Here is a 24,362-nt window from a genome sequence, read left to right as displayed (position 1 = left end):
TTCATGATTTATGAGCTGAAAACACTGGTTAAAATGCATTTTAACGTGAGTTTTAAGAACAAATAACCCTAACTTGTAAAATATCTAGTAAAACATTATATACTATATACATTATAAACTGCCATCATGGCAAAGACAAAGTATATTAGTTATTAGAAACTGATTATTAAAATTCTTATGTTTAAAATGTGTTGGAAAAAAAATCTGAAACATCACTTGGGAAATATTTTTAAAAGTATAAAAGTTTCACAGGATGGTTCATAATTTAGTTCACAAATGTATATAGTAAAATTGAAGACTGACTTTTACGAATCGATTATCGTCTGATTGCAATCAATAGCCAATTAAACAGAGCACAGCTACTGGAGTCTATACATCACAAGGCAGTGTTCATTTCGTCAACAAAAGTGAAGATGAAAAATGTTCATAGCCTATGGCTTAAAACACATAGAAAATTGACAGATCTGCTGCGTCGGTAACATGACTGAAAACTATGATGTCTTGCGCTCTGATCTGCTCATTTAATGAATGAACAGTGCAATACATCGCAATTATATGCCAAAAATTAATGTTGCTTAGTTTTAGGCTACATTTTAGTCTCACCTTTTTTCAGTATCTAACAGGGGTGTGAACTTACACTTTTCACATGGCTCTCTTCAGTTCAATTCGATTTAGTTCAATTCGATATCTCGATGCATCAAGGTGCGTTGATGATGCTTTCCATACTCAATTTTATATTTAACCTCACAGCACAAGAATACAATTTGTCTTTTAATACAAGCAGTCAGATATACACTCACTGGCCACTTTATTAGGTACACCTTGCGAGTACAGGGTTGGATCCTTATTTGCCTTCAGACCTGCCTTAATCCTTCGTGGCATAGATTCAACAATACTGGAAATATTTCTCAGAGATTTTTGTTCAAGTAACTGTTGCCTCTCTATCAGCTGGAACCAGTCAGGCCATCCTCTTCTGACCTGGCATCAATAAGACATTTGTGCCCACAGAAATGCCGCTCACTGGTTATTTTCTCTTTTTCGGACCACTCTCTGTAAACCCTAGAGATGGTTGTGCGTAAAATCCTAGTAGATCAGCAGTTTCTGAAATATTCAGACCAGCCCACCTGGCACCAATAACTAAGCCACGTTAAACATCACTTAAATCACATTTCTTCCCCATTCTGATGCTTGGTTTAAACTGCAGCAGATCGTCTTGACCATGTCTACATGCCTAAATGAACTGAGTTGCTGCCATGTGATTGGCTGATTAGAAATTTGCATTAACGTGTAGTTGGACAGGTGTACCTAATAAAGTGGCCGGTGAGTGTACGAACTGTACTTTTAATTTTACCTGCTCAAAGAAAACACTCAAACACAAAAAACTAAACAAAACAAAAAAAATCAAGTACATGCACAAAAGACAACAGGAGCATTTATAGCAAATAAACAAATGTAAATATTAGTCCTGCTTGCTTTTTGAGCATTGTCGAGCGAGTTCTTAAATGCTGATAATTGGTCGTTGTGTTCATGAGCTCAACTGAAGGTGCTGTGATTGGCTCTAATGTCCAGCGCTGTTTACAGAGCAGTGACACAGACACTTGAGAATGGCTATGATTATCACAGCTGATCCAGTTTACAGCTTTCAATTCTTCCATAGCAGTGAAATAGTGGCTCCTGGTTTCTGCTGTACTTCAGGGTCAGTGAAAGACTGTACAGTAAACTCACAAGCAGTGAATTGTGCAGAGTTGTCTGTTTTTTAAGTAGTTGAAGCGTTTAAAGTACTTGAGCTCGCCTCTCTCACCATAGTAAGCTAACATGACATAACGTATATGAGATAAATGACGTCAGTACGTAATAACGGTTATGATGTATTACTAAACTGAATCGTCCGTGTCTGCATCGCTGCGCATTGAAGAAACAATTAATTTTGACACCCCTAGTATGTAATGATATGAATATCATCTTAGTCTTGGAAAAACAGTTCATCAGTGAACATTTATCACCTTCATTTACACTGAGGAAATGAACCCTGCAGTAATGAAACATGCAGTATTAGACACAACACATGCATGGATGCTGTGAGATGGACTGATGGGATATGATGAGATCAGTGGTGGTCTCTTACCGGCGTCGCACTGGTTTTTGTTGAAGGTGAGCAGTGTTGATCCCTGCGGACAGGCACAGGTGAATCCACCCGGACGCAGGAGGCACAGGTGACTGCAGGCGTCCTGACATGGGTTCATCACTGCAACACAACAAAATAACATTTTTATCTATTTATTCGTTCATCCATCCATCCATCCATTCATCCTTCTTTCCATCCATTCATCTATCCACTTATCCATCTATCTCTCCATCCATTACCCATCTATCTCTCTATTTATTCGTTCAATCATCTATCCATCCATCAATCTTTCTTTCTTTCCATCCATCCATTTCTCCATCTATCTTACCTTTACTTTCTATTTATTCATCCATCTGTCCATCCAACTTTTCATCAATCTCATTATCCAACCACCTCATCTTCTTTTTATCCTTCTATTTATCTGTTCATCCATCCATTTATCTCTCCATCTTTCCATTCATCCATGCATCCATCCATTTATCCATCCATCTCTCCATCTACCTCAACTTCCTATCTTTCAATTTATCCATCCATCCATCCATCCATCCATCCATCCATCCATCCATCCATCCATCCATCTCTCCATCTTTCCATTCATCCATGCATCCATCCATCTATTCATTCATCTATCTATCTCTCCATCCATCCATCCATCTCACTTTCTATCTTTCTCTTTATTCATTCATCCATTCATCCATTCATCCACCCATCCATCCAACTCTCCGTCCATCTCACCATCCATCCATCCATCTATTCATTTATCCATCTCACCTTCTTTCTATCTTACTATTTATCTGTTGATCCACCCATCCATCCATCCATCCATCCATCCATCCATCCATCCATCCATCCATCCAACCATCCATCCATCTCACCATCCTTCTATCTATCCATTCATCCATTTCACCTTCTTTCTATCTTACTATTTATCCGTTCATCCATCTATTCATCCATCCATCTCACCATCCATCCATTCATCTATCCATATATCTATCTAGCTATCTATTTCTCTATCTCCCCTTCTAATTGAAAAAACATATATATATATATTCAATCAAATGCAAAGCATGTATAAAAACAAAAAATAATTTAATAATCTAAATATATAGTTTATAAAAAATAATTGTATAACAACAAAACAAAAAATGTATACATACAGAGTTTACTAGACTATGTTTTACAAGAAAATACCTTAATTAAATGTACAATTTCATAAATAAAAATCAATGTGTTATTTGATGGTTCTTTAAAACTAATTGTAATTAATAATTAATGATTTCCAAGAAAAACTAGAGAAAAACTAAAGAAAACTAGCCTAGTTTTTATTTGAATTGTTTAGTAAATCAAGTTAAATGAAATGAAAATGAGACATTTTTTTAGCAACAAGCTAAATTTGTTGTACATTTTTTTCAAAAAAATGAAAATCTCAAATTAAAAATCATTCAAATAACAAATATGGTTTTAGTTTAATGTTTTAAAAATTTAAATGAATAATAATAAACCTAGTATAAATATTTTAACATTCTGAAACTAGAAAATTCATTTTAGATGCAAAATATATGAAAGATAACGTCTCATATTAGGACATAAAACATCATGTTGCTAGCTAGATATGCATTTCTATTGCTTTACCTGAGTGGTTGTGTCGATGCTCCTGGTAGATTCTCACTTGGGTCAGCCAGGGGTTTATAGTCAACACTTTCACCTTGTCTCCTTTCCCGAACTTATCTTTCTTCCACACTTCTCCCTTCTCTTTAGTCGTCCAGTAAACGTGGCCCTCGAACACATCCAGACTGTAGGGGTGACCGATGTCTGCAAACACAACAAACATCAGCACAGCTCAACCCTTTACGTACCAAATATACATCAATCAATTTCTTGAATGATTTTAAATAGAACCCTAATTTGGGCTTGTTTTACAAAAAAAAAAAAAACATTTATAAGTTTTTTTTTATTTATTATTATAATTTTTTTTTCTGCATAATTAAAAGAAGGGAATTTAAATTGAGACAAATCTTACAGCTATTTAATATGGTTGTAATAAAATACTGGGAAATCAAAAATAGCATTTTTTTATGAATAATTTTATGCAAAAGTAAAAAGAAGAAAAAGTCTGAAGAAGTTTGCCTAGGCACAAATAGGTTGTGTGATTTTTAGTCGCCTGTCACAGTCATCAAGTAGAGTCCTCACCAGATACACTAGAGGGCACTCAACACATCACATCTGCCACTAAATCGGACTACAAAACACATCATGGCCTGCATTCACACACCAGTTTCAGCTCACCTCCAGATTACACACACACAGCTGCAGTTCATCAACACTGATCACTATGACTATATAGAGACCATTCAGAACTCCTCTGCTGAGTCTTGTTATCCCTGTAGTGAGCATTACAAAGTGTTTTCCTGGGTTGTCTAGCTGTGTTTTTGACCCTTGTTGGTTTTATCTATCCCCTATCTGTTTTAAGATCTACCTGAGCTCAAACTCCCCTCTTGCCTTGCAAATGAGAGAGAGCCCCAGACTCGAGGATCTTATGAGCTTAGGGCTCTCTCCTGGGACAGCATGCCAAACAAGCTTTATAATCATTCATCAGCTAAGTGTGAACTTTTGAAATGTTTATGTATGTTTTGCCACCTACCGCTACCAAAATGCATTAAATATCATGAAATTCCCGCTGACAGGCTGGGGGTCTGAGTCCGCATTAGCTGAGGCACATCGCCAAAGACGCGCTATCTTTATAAACAAACTGCCGATTTTAGTTTAAAAAACTTACATTCTCACCTGAAAAACTCCTAAAACTTTAATTTGTAACACAACAGAGGAGTATTTGTAAAATTGTGCGGGTTTTCTTCTCCGCCATTTGCTTTCGCCTGTTACGCTGCAATGCATTCTGTGATACCTGTGCTTAGTAAGTTCACATAAGTCACCTCTCGAAGCATCCTTGGCAAAAGGGGTGGAGAAAGTACACATCTGGGAATTTTATCTGTACTTGGCAAGGTGTGAACTTTGAATTGAAACGGTACTTCGGCGACGGTTGATGGCATTTCACGAGGACACAAGAACGCAAGTACAGACAAGAATGCATACTGAAAACAGCCACTATCACCATTTCCTGTCACATAACCAGCAATCTGTTCCTGAAAGATCGCTGGCATACTACACATGTCATTCATGAACTACATATCCCAGCATGCCTTTGCACAAACCAGTTACCATTATTCACACACAGCTGAATATCGTCATCATCAATGGTTTGCACTATTTATACACATTGCACACACCAGTCAAGGCGGAATCTTTGTTTGTCAGTACCTGTATGGTTTCAGAGAGTGTCGTCCTGTTTAGTTTTTCTAGTTATGTTTTGATGATTGTTTTGTAATTTTTTTGTACCTTGATCATCGCTTTGTTTTTGCATTTTTCGATGCCCTTCATGATATCTGAGTTCTTGTTTTTTGACCTCATTTGTTTTTGCCTGCACGAATAATCTTTTTCATTAAAAATTGCATTTGGATCCAACCTCTTGTCTTCGCTCCCTTGACATCCGGTGACATTTCCTAATAAAACTATAGCCATGCATGTACTATTACTGGATAACAATATATAACTATTCAGAAATCTACACGAGAGGTACAGCTTAAAAAGATTAGTTTAGATTTAGTATAGAAAATTTCTGTTTTAAATTTTGCAATGGCTCTTAGTTCACCCAAAGACGAAAAATAGCCCATAATATTCTGTCTTTGGTGTATATCGTGTATTTTTTTCTGCCAAATGAACACAGTTGGAGTAGTTTTAAAGTTTATTCTGAATCTTCCATGCTGTATAATGGTGTTGGATAGTGAAAAAAAGTTACTGCGTTACAATTTATTACTCTTACAATGTGTGCATGCGACATATACATGAGTTGCGCATAAGGTAGATTCGTCTGTTGCCAATGCTCATTGATTGGAGTTTATAATGGAACCGTTAGAAATAGTTTTGTTACAAAAACACATCAATCTGCTTTACAAGACATATGTTAATCCCCTGTCAGCATATGGGTATTCGTATGGATCGTATGGATATTTGCGATTTTGGAAGCTTCAAAATAAAAGCCCCTATCCAACACCATTATACATCATGAAAGAGCCAGGACAAACGTGAAAACTAGTACGACTATAATCGTCTGAAAGAAAAAAAGTGACATACACAAAGGATAAATTAAGGGGTGATTTTCATTTTATGGGTAAACTATACCCTTAAATAAGTTTTCAGGTGGTCAGTTTCAGTGTCTCACCTCCAGATATGATGATCTGCCGGTCGGATCCGTCCACTTTCATCGACTCGATGATGTTCTCTTTTGAGTCACACCAGTAGATGCGGTTTTCATTCAGGTAGTCTAGAGCCAAGCCTGTAGGCCAGCCCAGATCTTCATCCAGAAGCACTTCTCTTTGCTGACCGTCCATCCATGCGGTCTCGATCCTCGGCTTTCTGCCCCAGTCCGTCCAGAACATCTTACTGGAAGATAAACAGTATATACATGCATTTTTATACACTTTTTATGTATTTAAAATGTAATTAAATAAAAGTATTCATTAAAGTTACTTCAACCAACAAGTATGTTTTGGACCGGAAATCACACAGGCTTCCCCCAAAAGATAATAAGATGATGTACAAGAGGCTTCGTTGTGGAAAAAAATATTTATCAGCTTTTATTTACATACATATATATGTCTATACTGATTACCAAGGCTCACTTTAATTTAATAAACAATACAGTAAAAAATGGGGTGAGACGGTGGCTTAGTAGTATCGCCTCATAGCTAGAAGTTTGCTGGTTTGATATCCGGCTGGGCTAGTTGGTATTTATGTGTGGAGTTTGCTTGTTCTCCTCGAGTTGGCTTGAATTTCCTTTGGGTGCACTAATTTCCCCCATAGTTCACACACATGTGCTATAGGCGATTGGAATACAAAATTGGCCGTAGTGTGTGTGTGTGTGTGTGTGTGTGTGAAAACAGTGGCTGTTTTTCAGTACTGGGTTGCAACTGGAAAGGCATCCGCTGTGTAAACCATATGCTGAATAAGTTGATGGTTGATTCCACTGTGGCTACCCCTGATGAACAACGGGACTAAGCTGAAGGAAAATGAATGAATGAATGAATGAATGAGTACAATAAAAATTTGATAACATATATCAGAATACATATATCAAATAATATTGTGTGTGACGGGTAATGATGCTAAAATCAGTGGAATATATTATATTTTAAATAATATTCATACACAGTTATTTTTAATAGTACATTTTTTTAAAATAAATATTTGAAAAACTCTTACTGTTCTAAAACTTAAGACTGGTAGTGGTACACAGTACATAGATTCATTCATTCATCCATTTGCCTTCGCCTTAGTTCCTTATTTATCAGGGGTCGCCACAGCGGAATGAATCACAAACTATTCCAGCATGTTTTATGCGGCAGATGCCCTTCCAGCCACAACCCAGTGCTTGGAAACACCCATACACTCTCACATATACACACTCATGTGTCTTTGGACTGTGGGGGAAACCGGAGCACCCGGAGGAAACCCACGCCAACACGGGGAGAACATGCAAACTCCACAAAGAATTCCACTCGAACCAGGGACCTTCTTCTTGTTGCTAACCACTGAGTCACCTAGCCACCCACAGTACATCATAATCACTCAAATCATTGTGATTGTATTTTAATTTTAATTTATTTTTTTGAATTTTGATCATTTTTTGTCTTTTTATTTTTTCATTTTGATTTTAAGTAGCTGTAAAGATGAAATACTTTAAAATGAGAACTATTTACTTGTTAAGCCGTTGAAAGAAAACAAGTTTCGTTTTTATTTAATTTTATATAATGCAGTTTATTTGAACCTTCATTCAAATTTATACATTTGTATGGCTTTATTAACTATAATTCATGTTTTAAGCATGAACACATTTGGTTGCATTTTTCAGAAAACAAAACACCTTTTCTGATGTCATTTTGCATCTGAACCTAATGTGTTATGATTTAATAAATAACACCAATGAAGATGAATGAATACCGTTATAAATGTATTAATAATTGTTTGCTCATATTAGTAAATACATTAACCAACATCAACTGTTCAACCAACATCATTTTAACCCCTTCAGACCCTGCGTCCATTACAATGGACATCACATGACATCCCATTTTTCTGAAACTTGGAACATATTTCAGGTCTGAAGGGGTTAAAGTGTTAACTGGAAATCCAGACAAAAATATCAACCAATAAAATATTTTAGTGCAGGATCCCCAAAACTGTTTTCATTTGAAATGATAATTAATATATACCAGTTCTTACCCGAGACTGGGATTGACCACAATAGCAGCCGGCTGATCGAGATCATTGTGAATCAACCACTTTCTGTAACGTCCATCCAGTTTGGCCACTTCAATTCTGTTTGTTCCAGCGTCCGTCCAGTATATATGACTGATAGAAAAGACAAAACACAGAGTAGAAGAACTTTTACTCCCCTGGATCCAGTCAGATAATGTTTATTTGTGACTATGGACCACAAAACCAGTGAGCCAAAAAACCTTGTATGGGTCAAAATTTTACATTTTTCTTTCATGTCAAACAACATTGGGATATAAAGTAAAGATCATGTTCTATGAAGGTATTTTGTAAATATATTAAAGCTAATTTCCCAGAAATGGGCTGCGGCAAGAAGGGCATCCGCTGTGTAAAAATGTGCTGGATAAGTTAGCGGTTCATTCCGCTGTGGCGACCCCGAATTAATAAAGGGACTAAGCCGACAAGAAAATAAATGAATGAATTAAAGTTAAACTTTGGATTATTATTAGGCATTGCTAAGAACTTAATTGGGACAACTTTAATGTGATTTTCTCAGTATTTTGATTTTTTTTTTTTTTTTTTGATACTGCAATTAATTCCCTTGTATTTGTACATGTGTAATGACAATAAAGTTGAATTTAATCTAATCCAATTTTAACCCAAAGATTTCAGATTTCCAAACAGTCAAATATTGTCCATTCCTAACAAACCATATATTCATGAAAAGCTTAATTATTCAACTTTCAGATAATGCATGCATAATCAAATTGACACTTTTGATTGGTTTGGTGTGGAGTCATTTTACACACCGTCCGATCCAGTCGACAGCAATGCCGTCCGGACTGGAGACGTATCTGAGGTTCAGGTCCACCTCCTTCACTGGATTATTGCCATGGTCATCAAACGTGGTCATGTAGGCCCTCTTTATGGAGCCAAAATCAGAGCCACGACCCAACACTGTCCAGTAGACGATACCTGAAAATGATCAACAAGCGATGCAGAATTATGCTTCAGTCTGCATTTATGAACTTGTAAAAACAGTGATCATGCTTTATGCTTTGTTCGGTTGTTTAAAAATGTTTATATTTTATTATAAAAGGTTTTCAACCAAACAAAACAAAATTTTCTATTTACATAAAGTATTAACTAAAACTACAGAGTATTAAATATATTTTGTACAGTGAAACGGTAAAAATGTTTTAAGCTTTGTTTGGTTTTTAAAAAATGTTATTTTAATAATTCTGTGTATAAGATTTAATTGTGTGTGTGTGTGTGTGTGTGTGTGTGTGTGTGTGTGTGTGTGCGTGTATATATATTAAAAATTTTATTTTTATTTTTAAATGTACATTAAGTGTAAGTTTTACATATATATATTTGTAAATCGAAATTATTTCAGAAAAAAATTCTAATTTAAGGAAACTGGAATTAAAATGTTTCAGTCCTAAAAATATGAAAACAAAAAAACTGTTACTGTTATTGCTAAAGAGATTTTAACTGAAAATACTAAAACTTAACATGTGTTTTTAAAATTGTAAATCTGAAAAACTAAAAATTAATAGATAAATAAACAAACAAATAAACAAATAAATAAATATAAAACATACATTACATATTTTTAATATTTATGTTTTCATTTTAGCATTTAGGGTTTTTTTAGGTTTCAGTTTTAGTCATTTTACTACTAATATATAAACACATCCTGTTGAAGTCAGAATTATTAGCCCTCCTGAATTATTAGCCCCCTTTTATATTTTCCACCCCAATGTCTGTTTAACGGAGAGCAGATTTTTTCAACACATTTCTAAACATAATAGTTTTAATAACTCTCTAATAACTGATTTATTTTATCTTTGCCATTATGACAGTATATAATATTTGACTACATATTACTGACACTTCTATACAGCTTAAAGTGACATTTAAAGGCTTCACTAGATTAATTAGGCAAGTTAGAGTAATTAGGCAAGTCATTGTTTAACGAAAAAATAAATATTGCTTAAGGGGGCTAATAATTTTGACCTTAAAATGTTTCTTAATAAATTAAAAATTGCTTTTATTATTATTTTTAGCCTAAATTAAACAAATAAGACTTTCTCCAGAAGAAGAAAATATTATAGGAAATACTGTGCAAATTTCCTTGCTCTGTTAAACATCATTTGGGAAATATTTACAAAAGAAAAAAATTATAATTTTGACTTCAACAATACATACGCATTTATACTACATACCTGAAGTTCCTTAAATTAATTGACAAATAAGTTAATATTAGAATAATGACAAAAAATAACACAGTTGCCCCACTTCACTGATGGTGCTGTAAATTGCGCTTCTCTTTCTGTAATCTGCAATAAAACATTAAACACTTCTGTCACTTTGGGTGGGATTTTGGATGATTTTGTGTGTCTTACTGAGACCGAGGCCTTCTGGGTCCCACAGGTAGTCCAGAGCCTGAATGTGCTCAGCGTTATCCACATAATCTGAATACTGCGCTGACGACAAGTTAAAGCGGCGGATTCGCACATTATCAGGCAACAACAACACTGGAGGGTTTCCTGAGAAAAGACAGAGAGTAAAACAATTAACACAAGAGTAAGAAACATTATCAGTGGAACAAACACTTATCTTCAAGTTTAGTCCTTCTTAGTTTTACATTTTTTTTAACATAAAAAATAAGACATTTCCTTACTTTTATAAAAAAAAAAAAAAACATGTTTTGTTTAAATTATTTGGCAGTGAAATGGCTCATTTATTTATTTTCTTAGAACAAAAATGTATATAAATATGCACATACATAATATATTTAAATTATTTATATTTTTATTTTACACATACATACTATATTTAAATTATTTTTATTTTACACACACGTCAAATATTTTACTCATTCATATTATTTGTTTTACACAAACGTCATATATTTAAATTTTTTGTATTTTTGAATTTACATACACGTAATATATTTTAATTATTTCTATTTTTAAATTTACACATACGTAATATATTTTAATTATTTATATTTTTAATTTACACACATGTGATATATTTTAATTATTTTTAATTTTATTTTACACACACGTCATATGTTTTACTTATTTATATTTTTATTTTACACACACGTCATATTTTACTTATTTATATTTTTATTTTACACACACGTCATATATTTTAATTATTTATATTTTTATTTTACACACATGTAATATATTTTAATTCCTTAGCAACTAGTTAAAAGTTCAGGATATTTAAATATAGAATTTTTATTTCTGTAAACGCAATTTAAGTAATTAGCCTTAATTATTTATTTATTTATTTTACATTTTTTATTATAATTTACCAGGTATTAACATTTAAAAATTCTCAAATAAAGATATATTTAGTTGAGATGCAAAATGTCATAATGTAAAGGTCTTGCTTTTTGAAAAATAAATAAAAACTAAATACTTGCCAAAGAAAAATCTTTAAATGGCAACAGGTTAAAAAATAAACAAGAATTTTTTTATTTTTTACATTAAACAGGGTACTAAAGACAGTAAACACAAAAGACGCAGATATGCAAGAAACAATATACAGAAAATAAATACAAAAAAAAAAACAAACAGCAAACGTCTCACCCTCAGCGGCGCATTCGACTCCTGGCTGCTCTCCGACTGATCTAAACCCTTCAGCGCAGAAACACTCATAGCTGCCCTTAGTGTTTTTGCACAGCTGAGGACACGTGCCGTAAATCTCACACTCATCCACATCTGCACACAGAGACAAAAAACACCTCACATTACACACAACAGAAGAACAAACGAATGCAAATGAAATATGTTTTTAAAACTCAAAAAAAAAATCAAGTATGCTGTTTGTGCAACTCCTTAGCTGGTGTAAAAAAATGGTGTGTCATGTTGCATAAACTATACCGAAACTGAGATGTTTGCAAATTTTAAAGGGTTTGTTACTCACAATTTTTCTTGATTCTAATTCTATGATTTCTACGTTTATGTTATTCTGGTCTAGGGTTGTAACATAATTTACAGTCTATATAGGGTACAAGTAGCTGAAAATGTCCTGCGCAAAATCTCAAATATCACAAAGAAACAAGTGACATGAAGTGATAAGCAATGTACTGGAAAAAAAAGGCAAATGTTGACAAAAGGCATTGTCAATGCCATGCTAACAACATTAGAACTGGGAGCCTTTTTCATTTAAGGAGTCACACAATGATTAAGTAGACCACATGATCAAACGAGATCAAGCACAGAGAGTGAGAGAAAATAAAAAAAAAAAAAAATAAATAAACATTCATAAAAATGGATAACACGCTGGCACAGTGGTTAGAACTGTCGCCTCACAGCAAGAACATCGCTGGTTAAAGTCCCAGCTGGGTCAGTTGGCATTTCTGTGTGGAGTTTGTATGTTCTCCCCGTGTTCGCAGGGGTTTCCACCGGGAGCTCTGGTTTTCCCCACAGTCCAAAGATGTGCAGTAGATGAATTGAATGAACTAAATTGGCCTTCAAGAGTTCACACTTAGCTGATGATTGATTGTAAAGCGAGTTTGGCATGCTGTCCCGGGAGAGAGCTCTGAGCTCATAAGGTCCTTGAGCCCAGGGTTTTTGCATGGCAAGAGGGGAGTTTGAGCTCAGGTAGGTCTCGAGAACTCCCCACTTTTGTTTAGAGTGAATAATTTGTGGTGTAGAGATATACTGCTGGTGAAGAGTTCAACAATAGTGTTAATATAGATTGATTAATTCACTTATAACACATATTTTTTGGACAGTGAAACCAGGGGAAACCCATGCAAGAACAAGGAGAACATGTACATTTTGTACAGAAATGACAGCTGGCCTGTTAAGGATTTGGACCAGTAACATTCTTGCTGTGAAGCGACAGTGCTAACCACTGCGCCACCGTGCCGCCCAATAGAGGGAAAGGTGGAGGAGTAGGAGTGAAAAGGGGGATTCTTCAAGGCGAAGATAACTGTAGTGAGAAACTCTGGTTATTTAGAGTAAGTTAGGAATCATCTGATTGGTGAATCAGGTATTGTTAATGCGGGACCAGCTGTGATCAATCATAATCACGTGCTCCTCTCAAAATTAGTTCCTAACTAAACTTCACATAGTGTATGAGTGTGTGTAAGTAAATGAGTGTGTTTGGGTGTTTCCCAGTGCTGGGTTGCAGCTGGAAGGGTATCAACTGTGCAAAAACATATGCTGGAATAGTTGACGGTTCATTCTGCTGTGGCGACCCCTGATAAATAAAGGGACTAAGCGGAAGGAAAATTAATGAGTTAAGTCTTTAGTAAGTCTAACCTAATAAACCTAAACAAAAGCCCATGACATGTACATAAACCTATTTAGCTTTTGAACACGGTGGCAGTCTCTGCGTTTCAGATGGAAAAGATCTCACGCAAAGGACAGAAAAAAATTATAAAATCAATAGTGAGCTTGAATCAGTGAAATCAGCCTTTTAAGTCCCCTGCAGGCATTACTTGTGTCCTGTCTGGCTTACTTTAAGCCTGTTTTACAGTAAACATTGAGGTCTTGTAATAAAGAATGTATTGCCATGACGTCACAAACCTTCGCAGGTATTCTTGTCCTCCGGGTTAGGTTTATATCCAGGTCTACAAGAGCAAATGAAGCCTCCGGCTGACAAATCCGTACAGTTATGCTCACATAGGTTTTCACTGCATGAGCGTCCGTGGCCGAAGTCTAACAGTGACAAACAAAAAAAAATTCATCAAGACAAAAAAAAAAAAGATGCAGTAATGGATTTACAATACTTTTCCAATGATAAAAACAAACTAATGCAATACTAATATTACTGCTTTTACATTTTAGATTTAATATTCAACATTTGTGCAGATTTCACATTACCATCTAAATCAAATGTTTTACACCCTGGCTTTCATAACTTGATGTCAAGGTAGGTGTTTAAACATGTATATTAAATAATAAGACACTACACTCCAACAGATTAGTTACAATATGCAATGATGAACATATTGGCTGATATAGTGCAAATATTTAGAGAAATGCTCTTGTCTGGAGTTAGTAAACAATGAGTATGTTGTCTGAATGATCCAACTCATTTTTTGTTTCCACATTATGAACTGCTTCCCTCTGGTTGGAGATATAGAGTCCCTAAGTGTAGGTTGAACCGATAAAAGAAATCGTTTGTGCCAGTTTCAGTAAGTTTACTTAACAAGAGTTTATCTTATTTAGCATTTTAATTATTGTAACTACTGCATTTTTCAATGTTTTATTGTTTGTTTTTATAGAATGTCAGCAGCAATATGGTGATGTCCATAACAAATTTCTGTCAAGGACAATAAAGTTTTTATTTATGTTTATGTAACCCCGCCGGTCCTACACCACCCAACCCATCCCGAGCTGGGAATTGCACGAATGGCGCGGTGCGAATAGCGTGATATGCGCGAATGGCGCGGGGCGAATTGAGCGTTTTGCACGTTTGAATCTCTCGAGTTCGAAAATCTGAACTTCAGCGGACATTGGCGCTGCGTTAACCAATCAGAAGCTTGCTCTTGTGGGGGCGTGATTGTGGCGTAGAACCTGTTGATGGTGTTCCGAGGGAAATCCTCCAGGCAACACTGACAACAGGTCATCAAACTGGGCTTGGCTCAGTCTAAAGCACAGCTGAAACTCTCCGTCTTCCAGGTTCAGTTTCTGGAGGAGTTTATGATCTCACAGAGCTGGATGCACCTCTGCAAGGATGTAGTGGACTCAGACAGGACCCTAAACGTATCGACGCTGTTTTTCAGTCTTCATAAAGCACATAAACACTGTTATTTTCTTCATAAAATCCATGTTAGTCGTTTAGCTATGAAGCTAGAGTCACCGGGCAGACAGAAGCTCTTCCCATCACGCAAATCCGCGTCTGTTTTGAAGTGAATTTGACACGCGAATGAATCGGATGTGACACGAGAATGAATCGGATGTGACGCGCGAATGAATCGGATGTGACGCGCGTATGAAGCGGGGTTTGACGCGCGAATGAAGCGAGTAAAGTCAAATGTTCACACGGCAATTTACACGCAAATAGCACGATTTATCCGCGCGTTCCACGTCTGGTGTGAACACAGCATTACACTCACGCCCCTAAACCTCACTTCCATCCGGGTCACGGCACCAATGTAACCCCGCCGGTCCTACACCACCCAACCTGCCCCGAGCTGTAATCGATCCGGCAACCTTTCTTACATTTATATAGCTTTTTTCTGGATGCTCAAAGTGCTTTACACATTTTTGGGGGAATCTTTTCTTCTACCACCACTAGGGTTGTCACAATACTGGAATTCGGTACGAGACTGAAATTTAAAAAAATGTTAACTTCCAGCTAACATTTGAGTGCTGTTCTTAAACAAAAAAGCAAATGAGAAGCGTCTAAAAGGGGGCAGGGCATGTAAGATACTAGAGAGCATTTCATTGGTCAGAAGATTTAATGAGAAACTGAAGTATGAAGTGAAGTCATAAAAATCGTTGATCTACTTAAATGGAGATGACAAACTAGAAGCTTTACATGCTTATATCAGTTTTACATCTTTTAAATGCAAATTTTGTCATTGTTTTGTACCACATTAGCTTATAAATATATCCTTAAGTCTAAAATACTGACACTAACATCTAAAAAACGTCATTTATATTTCACTGGGCCTTGAAAGAGCGCCATTTACTGTTTTTTGGAATTTGTTCATATAAATAATGATCCACTTTCGTTCATGCAAGAATAAAAATACAACATAAGGGTGACAACAAGTCTCACAGCAGCCAAGCTCATCGCTCTGATCTTCACAGTCATCATAGTCATCACAGGCGTACTGTAGAGGAATACACTGACCGTTCCCGCATTTATATTCGTCTGCAGAGCAGGGCCCATGTGTGGGAGTCACGCCTGAGAAACATTCACACAACATGTAAATGTTACAATAAAAGTTATGAACAGGCACACATTACATGTATAGAATAACTACAGTAATTGGAAGCATTTGATTGGCTGTCACTCACAATGCTCCGCCCTCTCGTCTGTTCCATCACCGCAGTCATCTATAGAGTTGCAGACCTCATGACTGTAGATGCAGCGGTTGTTATCACAGCGGAAACGGAAAGGAGGATCACATGAGATGTCCACTGAGGAGACATAACATAGTTGGAGGTTTATAATGAGCATCATGATCTTCATTAGAACTGATGCAATTTAGATAATTTTGGATGGGTGGATGGAATATTGGATGGATAGATGAATGGGTCAATGGATAGATGAATGGATGGATGGGTTGATGGGTGGATGGAATGATGGATGAATGGGTAGATGGAATGATACATGGATGGGTGGATAGAATCATGAATGGCCGGATGGATGGGTCAATGAATGGATGTATGGGTGGATGGAATGGTGGATGGATGGAATGATGGATGGATGGGTGGATAGAATGATGGATGGATAAATGGATGGATGAATGGATAGAATGACTGATGGATGGGTGGATGGATGGATGCATGATGGATGGTATGAGGAATGAATGGATGGGTGAATGGATGGAATGATGGATGGATGGGTGGATGAAATGATTGATAGAATGATAAATGGATGGATTGGTCGATGGATGAATGTATGGGTAGATGAAATGATGGATGGAAAGATAGATGGATAGGTCGATAGAATGATGGATGGATGTATGGGTAGATGGAATGATAAATGGATAGATGGGTGGATGGATGAAATGATGGATGATTGGATTGATAGTTGTATGGATAGATGGACGGATAGATGGATGGATGGGTTGATAGAATTATGAATGGAATGATGGATGGGTCGATGGATATATGTATGGGTGGATGGAATGATGGATGGATGGAAAGACAGATGGATGGGTGGATAGAATGATGGATGGATGGATGGATGGATAGATGGATGGATGGAATTATGAATGGAATGATTGATGGGTCGATGGATAGATGTATGGGTGGATGGAATGATGGATGGGTGGATAAAATGATGGATGGATGGGTGGGTTGATGGATGTATGTATGGGTGGATGGAATGATGGATAGATGAAAAGATAGATAGATGGGTGGATAGAATGATGGATGGATGGATGGATGGAATTATGAATGGAATGATTGATGGGTCGATGGATAGATGTATGGGTGGATGGAATGATGGATGGGTGGGTGGATAGAATGATGAATTGATGTATGGTAGATGGATGGGTCGATGGGTGGATGTATGGGTGGATGGAATGATGGATAGATGGAAAAATAGATGGATGGGTGGATAGAATTATGGATGGATGGAGGGGTGGGTGGATGGATGGCTGGATGTATGGGTGGATGGAGAGAAGGCTCAATGGATGTATGGACGGTGGGTGGGTGGATGAATGCATGGACTGGGGAATGGAAATGACAGACAGGTGAATACGTGGATGTATTGATGGATAGAATGAGGTAAAGATGGAAGGAGAGGTGGATGGATGGATGAATGGAATCATCTATGAATAAGTGGGTAAATGAGAGATGGATGTATTAATAGATGAATGAAAGGATGTGTGGTGAATATGGATGGATGTATGGTGGCTGGTGAAAAGGTCGATGAGCAGATGAATGGATGGTGGGTGGGTAAATAAATGGATGGGTGAATGAATGTACAGGTAGGTGAATGTAATCAGAGATGAATGGATAAATAGTTGAATGGATAGATGGATAGATGGATGACTGTGTGTTTCTCACAGCAGAGATGCAGCTCCTCATCTGAATTGTCCCCGCAGTCATTATCTCCATCACATATCCAGTGCTGCTGCACACACACATGGTTCTTACACTCAAACAGGAAGGGTGGACAGTAGGTGCTGTTCGGGTAGCGTGTGGCTGAAAAATAAACACAAGCATCTCAAACTCAGCACAAACTTGCTTATCAAACTTAACATACAAAAGCGACCAACACTGCAATCAAGAATCTGATGTTTATGATAATGGGCTGTATATCTGAATGGCTTCTCGAAAAAGATAAAAAATGAAGCAATTCTGTGGCGAATTAATTAAATGATTGTGGTTCGCTATTAGTGGATCTCACATGAGTGATATGAGGTTTATCAGAAAAGAGATAATGTTGAAACGGTGGAGGGGAAGGTATTTTGACTGAAAGTTATGAGGAGACATGAATAAAAAATTACATACATACAGTATATGACATGACATACCAATCTGATACATGAAATATATATATATATATATATATATATATATATATATATATATATATATATATATATATATATATATATGTGTGTGTGTGTGTGTGTGTGTGTGTGTGTATATATATGTGTGTGTGTGTGTGTGTGTGTGTGTGTATATGTGTGTGTGTGTGTGTGTGTGTGTGTGTGTGTGTGTGTGTGTGTGTGTGTGTGTGTGTATATATGTGTGTGTGTGTGTGTGTGTGTGTGTGTGTGTGTATATATGTGTGTGTGTGTGTGTGTGTGTGTGTGTGTATATATATATAACATTCTACCATTGAAATTACAAATCATTCTTAAAACAAGAAGCATTTTCCAGACAAGCAAAAAATATTGTCTTGTTTTCAGAAATAATAAGTCAGAATTAAGTGAGTTTTTAAGCAAGATAATAATTTTTCCGCTGTTTATGTTCCAAACTATTAATAATTAGCATAATTAGCATATATTTTCATATTTCAGATCTCTATATGTATATGTAAATATATTTGTAATGTATACTGCAATACTTTGTGTAAATTGTATCCATTTTCTTTATGACCCAACTAAAAATCTAAGTGTTTTTCACCTTAATAATAATAAACTTTTCTATTTTTCACACTTTTAGACACTAGAGGGCGCTGCATGATAACCAAAATCCATCTAGTGACTATCTCAGCACTTCAGACTTAAGATAGCTTTAAAAAGCATGTCACACTCACGACAGGAACTTTCATCAGAGAAGTCAAGACAGTCAGCGTTGCCGTCACATTTAAAGCGCTCAGCGATGCAGTGTCCACTCGCACACTGGAAGTAACCCGGGTGGCAGGTCCGCAGCTCTGAAACACATTTATCCAAATCAATCTCTCAACACTCCACAGAGAATGAATCACGCACACTGCCTGCAAGTCATTCACAAGCTATCCAGACACACAAATGCATTGAGATACCACCTGCTGAGAATCAATCTGCAGTAAAAAGACAGCATTATGAAGCTGAACATGGTGCCGACTGCATTATACTCTTTCTGCTCATTATACTCCATGGCCTTTCCTTTGTGCAGTTTTCTTTCACTCACCGCAGTCTCTCTCGTCTGAATTGTCCTCGCAGTCATTGTCATGGTCACAAACCCAGCGGTCAGGAATGCAGTGCAGGTTGTCGCAGCGGTACTCGCTCTCTGTGCACGGACGAGGAGCTGCGGATGCACAAGTTAAGTGTGTCAAACCACCCGCTTCGAATGTCGACTAGGATACTCCTAGTCTTAGCAACTGGATGAATGTAAAGGAGGACTGAGCAAAACTGTTTCTACTGTATAAATAAGGTTCTCAACTCACAGCAATACAATTTTACAATGAGTACAATTGTTTGTATTCAATACTTTATTATTAATATAATAATTTTCCAAGTTCCATTTCTGCAATGCCTGTATTTTGCCATTTTTTGCAGTCAACTTAGAATCCAACTTGGAAACATTTTTTTTTTCTTTATTGGCATTGATTGTTTTAAAATGTAAGTGTGGTTTATTCATAAACTAATTTCGAGAGGATCACGTGCTTATGATCAACACGGCTGGCTCCTTATTAGCTCCGTAATCTGCCCTGTTAGATGATTACGGAAGCATTATAAATAATAGAGTTTTTCACTCTTGTTATCTTCGTCTTGAAGCTCCCCCCCTTCCCACCTCTAGATCCTCCCCCTTTTCTGATAGGGCGACACGGTGGCCCAGTGGCTAGCACTGTTGCCTCACAGCAAGAACACGGCTGGTCCAACCTATCAGGTTGGTTGGCATTTCTGAGTGGAGTTTGCATGTTCTCCCCGTGTTCGCGTGGGTTTTCCCCAGGTTCCCCTGTTTCCTCCCACCGTCCAAAAACCTAAACCATAGCCAATCGACTAAACCAAATTATCACCCAATACAACCTTAGTTTACACTTCTAATGGCGACAAGCAGGGGAGTTCTCAAGATCTACCTGAGCTTGAACTCCCCTCTCGCCCTTCTAATGGGAGTGAGCCCTGGGCTCGAGGATATTACAAGCTCAGGGCTCTCTCCCGGGACAGCATGACAAATACGCTTTATTGATTATCAGCTAACTGTGAACTCTTGAAATGGCATGACATGCCTGTTTTAATTTCTGTAATAATTATGGCTATCAAGCCAGGATCTTGATGGTTTATTGTGGGTTTGATGTTAATATAAAGAAATCTGTGATACAAGTTAAACAAAAATTCTAATAAACAATTATATATTGAATTTAAATAGTTTTTTGTCTTGCGTTTACATTAATTTTACATTGAAATAGCCAAAATAACAAGTTTCAGTATTTTAAATGCGATTAATCGCGATTAATTAAAAAAAGTGTGATTAATTAGTTTTTTTTTCTCGATTGACAGAACTAGTTTAACACATTTCAATCACTTTTATTATTCGTTTTTATGTTATTACACTTGTCTCTTTTATGTCTGTTCATGTAAAACACTTTGACTTGCCACTGTGTTGCCCTCCATTTCTGTGTTTAAGTCTGTTTTAAAGACCTATCTAATTTCTCTCGCTTTTAATACTCCTTGATCACTGCTTTATTGCTCTTATCTGTTAAATGTTTCTTTTATATTCTGCATCTCTTTTTTTAGCACTCCTATGTACAGCACTTTGGTCAGCCTTGGTTGTTTTTAAGTGAAGTTTAATTTTAAACTAATTTCGAGAGGAGCATGTGCTCATGATTGACCCAGCTGGTCCACATTAGCTAATTATGATCCTCCAATCAAAGGATCCCAAATCACTATATATATATCCTCATTTCCTTTCTACTACTATCTTCGTCTGGAAGAAACCCCCCTCCTCCCCTTTTTCCTCCTTTATCCAGAATGGGCGGCACGGTGGCCCAGTGACTAGCACTGTTGCCTCACAGCAAGAATACCAATGGTGTTGGGTCCTCGCTGAGCCATCTGGTATTTCTGTGTGGAGTTTGCATGTTCTCCCCGAGTCCGCGCGGGCTTCCCCAGGGTTCCCCGGTTTCCTCCCACCATCCAAATGTGCTATATATTATAGATAAAATAAGCCTAAACCTTTTTTATAATGTCTTACTCTCAGGAAGTTTGCCTTGGCCTCAGCAGCGGGGGAGTTTGAGATAGACCTGAGCTCAATCTCCACTCGCCCTGCAAAAGGGGGGGAGCCCTGGGCTCGAGGATCCCTTGAGCTCAGGGCTCTCTCCCTGGACAGCATGCCAAACAAGCTATGTATAAATCATGAGCTAAGTGTGAACTCTTGAAATGTGCTCTATAAATAAATATTGTATTGTATTGTATTGTATTGTATTGTATTGTATTGTATGAAATGTGCTCTATAAAAAAACTTGCCTTTCCTAATGCTGACCTCAACTATATTTTTGTGTACCAGTCTACATCACGCAACACGTATAAAAAAAAAAATGCAAACCGAATGCAAAAATACATTTTAAGGTTGAATTAACGAAAGCATCTGAACAGTATTAGTAAAACACAAAGCCTCAAATGAGGGTTTTAAATAGGCCGTGCTTCACTGTCACAGGATTAGAGGGTTTTGTGATGAATTACGACTTGTTCTTAAGCCATTTTTGGGAGGTGAGTTCATCGCCGAATTCATCACGGGAGTGACCTGTGTTCAAAACCCCTACAGATCTTCAGCGGGGAGGAGAAAGTGCTGAAAAAATCACAACTATTTTCAACAAGCAGCTCAAAGGTTTAGCGCAGAACATTTGTCAACCTTTCACACCTCACAGCATCATGTCTGCCATCACGGCGTCTCCTCCGCACTCTCTGTCTTTACAATTTGTTCCTCTCAACCTCTTCATCTCTGTCTGTGCCGTTACTGTTTCTCTGCTAAAAGTAGGAAAGATGGTGTTGATCTGATTTATTAGAAGAAGAGTTCATCTGATGATCATTTATTCACCCTTGTGTCAATGTAAACCCAAAACAAAATAAGAGAAATTGGTTTAAAGGATGTCAGAGCTACTCTTTTTGATTTGTCTATAATAAAAGCTCATAAATAACGTAAAAGCAGCTTGTTTATGATTTGCATTTTTTAAAACTTTCTGAGGCTGAAAACATCAAAAGTCTTGCAGTTGTTGCTCAGTAATGTAAAGTAAACAAGCTGTGACTCCTGTTTTTTAAAATAAAAGTCCCACATGCATGGTAAGTTAATATCATTAATTTAAAAATTAATAACTGCTGTCTTACTGGAAAATACTGCGGCTTATCAAACACAGCTTGAGGCGTGCATATTAATGATCTTGTTTGTAGCATTTCAGTCTGTGTTTTGGGTAGTGCCTCATGTATCAACGCTGCGTACACACAAAAACATTGCGTACGCCAGGTTTCACGCTCACGTTTGGATTTACTAACGATGAAATGAACGTGAGAATGTGCGTTGGTCCACGCCAACTTCATGTCTGGCGTATATGAATTTCTTGTGTGTGTGTTTGTTTTATTTCTATTGGCCAGTCCTAGAGGTAACTATGTTCAATTGCACACTACAAAGTATCTTTGAGCCCTGCAATGCCAGCTGTATGGGACAGGATCATCAGCATGTCTAGCAGGCATATAAGGTTTCCATACCATGTAGTTGACCAGCCAAACATTAAAGCGCAGTTTGTAGCGATCGCCAGTTTTGCCAATGTAATCGAAGCGATCTACAGCAAGCACTTTGCTATAAAGGCATCATCTGAAGACGAATTTTCATATGTGAACCAGAAAAATTTCCATTTAATAAATGTGCAAATAATGTGATGCTCAAATGCGCTTAACATAATACACACAATTATTAATGATTCCTTATTAATGATTCCTACTTTCTCGTGATGAAGAGTAGACAAAATCTGATATGTAGTGGGGGAAAAAAGAAGGATGAGTTCATCAGACGCTGGATTGGTTGCAAATAACACCGTTTTTCTTCAGTCTACCTCCGATAGGAGCACCTCCAATTCACATTCTGTTCAAAGTTTCTCTTTTTGCTTGCTTTTGCCATTGCTTTATCGTTTGGTTTTGCCAAAGTAGAGTCATTACCATATTTATTAGGGGGAGGAGGCAGGAAGGGGCTTTGCGCTAATGCACGTGCGCTCAGTTTCGCGTTAAGTCGGATGTACAAAGAGATTATGCATGGGATCCCGCGTACGCGGTGATTTATACATCTGATTTTTTTACTGCTTGCACACATTAACAGTTTTGCGCATACGCAATGTTTCAGTATGAATTCAACGCAAGTCTTCGTACATGAGGCCCCAGATGCACTAGCTGCTTGTCAGGTTCGGATGACACAGAACCTGACCTAAAGAACATGCAAATGAGTCACACAACAGTCTGTTTTGCTTTCTGATTGGCCCTTTGACCATGGTTTTACACTGATGGATTTTACATGAGAATGAGGAAGCAATTTTCTAAGGCTCGTGGTATGCTTATTTCCATATACTGATCTCTTATAATTCGGTTATGCCTAGTTTTACCAATACTTTCATCTTTAACCATTAATCTACCCATTCTTAAATCTAGAAAGACTGACTTTGGTTTTTAGAAATTATGAAAATAAATGTATGAATTTATGAAGTGGCGGCAAATCTTATTAAGCAATTCACCGAATAACTGATTTAAATGATTTGTTCAAAACAGCTGATTCATTTAGAAACAAATCAAGAGACTGGGTTATGAATGGATCACTGAATTACTGACTTAATT

General features: G+C 36.9%; 1 protein-coding gene across 8 annotated transcripts in view; it reads right to left on the bottom strand.

Annotated features, from left to right (window-relative positions):
- lrp2a (low density lipoprotein receptor-related protein 2a) overlaps positions 1–24,362 on the bottom strand; it is a 273,263-nt gene that overhangs the window by 23,393 nt on the left and 225,508 nt on the right. For all 8 annotated transcript variants that reach the window (NM_001194987.2, XM_068223457.2, XM_068223459.2 and 5 more), the window contains 13 exon segments: positions 2,126–2,245; positions 3,758–3,937; positions 6,402–6,622; positions 8,462–8,590; positions 9,265–9,430; positions 10,864–11,007; positions 12,067–12,198; positions 14,017–14,148; positions 16,220–16,348; positions 16,462–16,584; positions 18,184–18,321; positions 19,385–19,501; positions 19,741–19,857. In NM_001194987.2, coding sequence (NP_001181916.2) covers positions 2,126–2,245; positions 3,758–3,937; positions 6,402–6,622; positions 8,462–8,590; positions 9,265–9,430; positions 10,864–11,007; positions 12,067–12,198; positions 14,017–14,148; positions 16,220–16,348; positions 16,462–16,584; positions 18,184–18,321; positions 19,385–19,501; positions 19,741–19,857 — 1,848 coding nt within the window.

The sequence above is a fragment of the Danio rerio genome, chromosome 9 (assembly GCF_049306965.1).
Source record: "Danio rerio strain Tuebingen ecotype United States chromosome 9, GRCz12tu, whole genome shotgun sequence".
NCBI lineage: Eukaryota > Metazoa > Chordata > Actinopteri > Cypriniformes > Danionidae > Danio > Danio rerio.
This window is presented reverse-complemented; position numbering and strand designations above follow the sequence as displayed.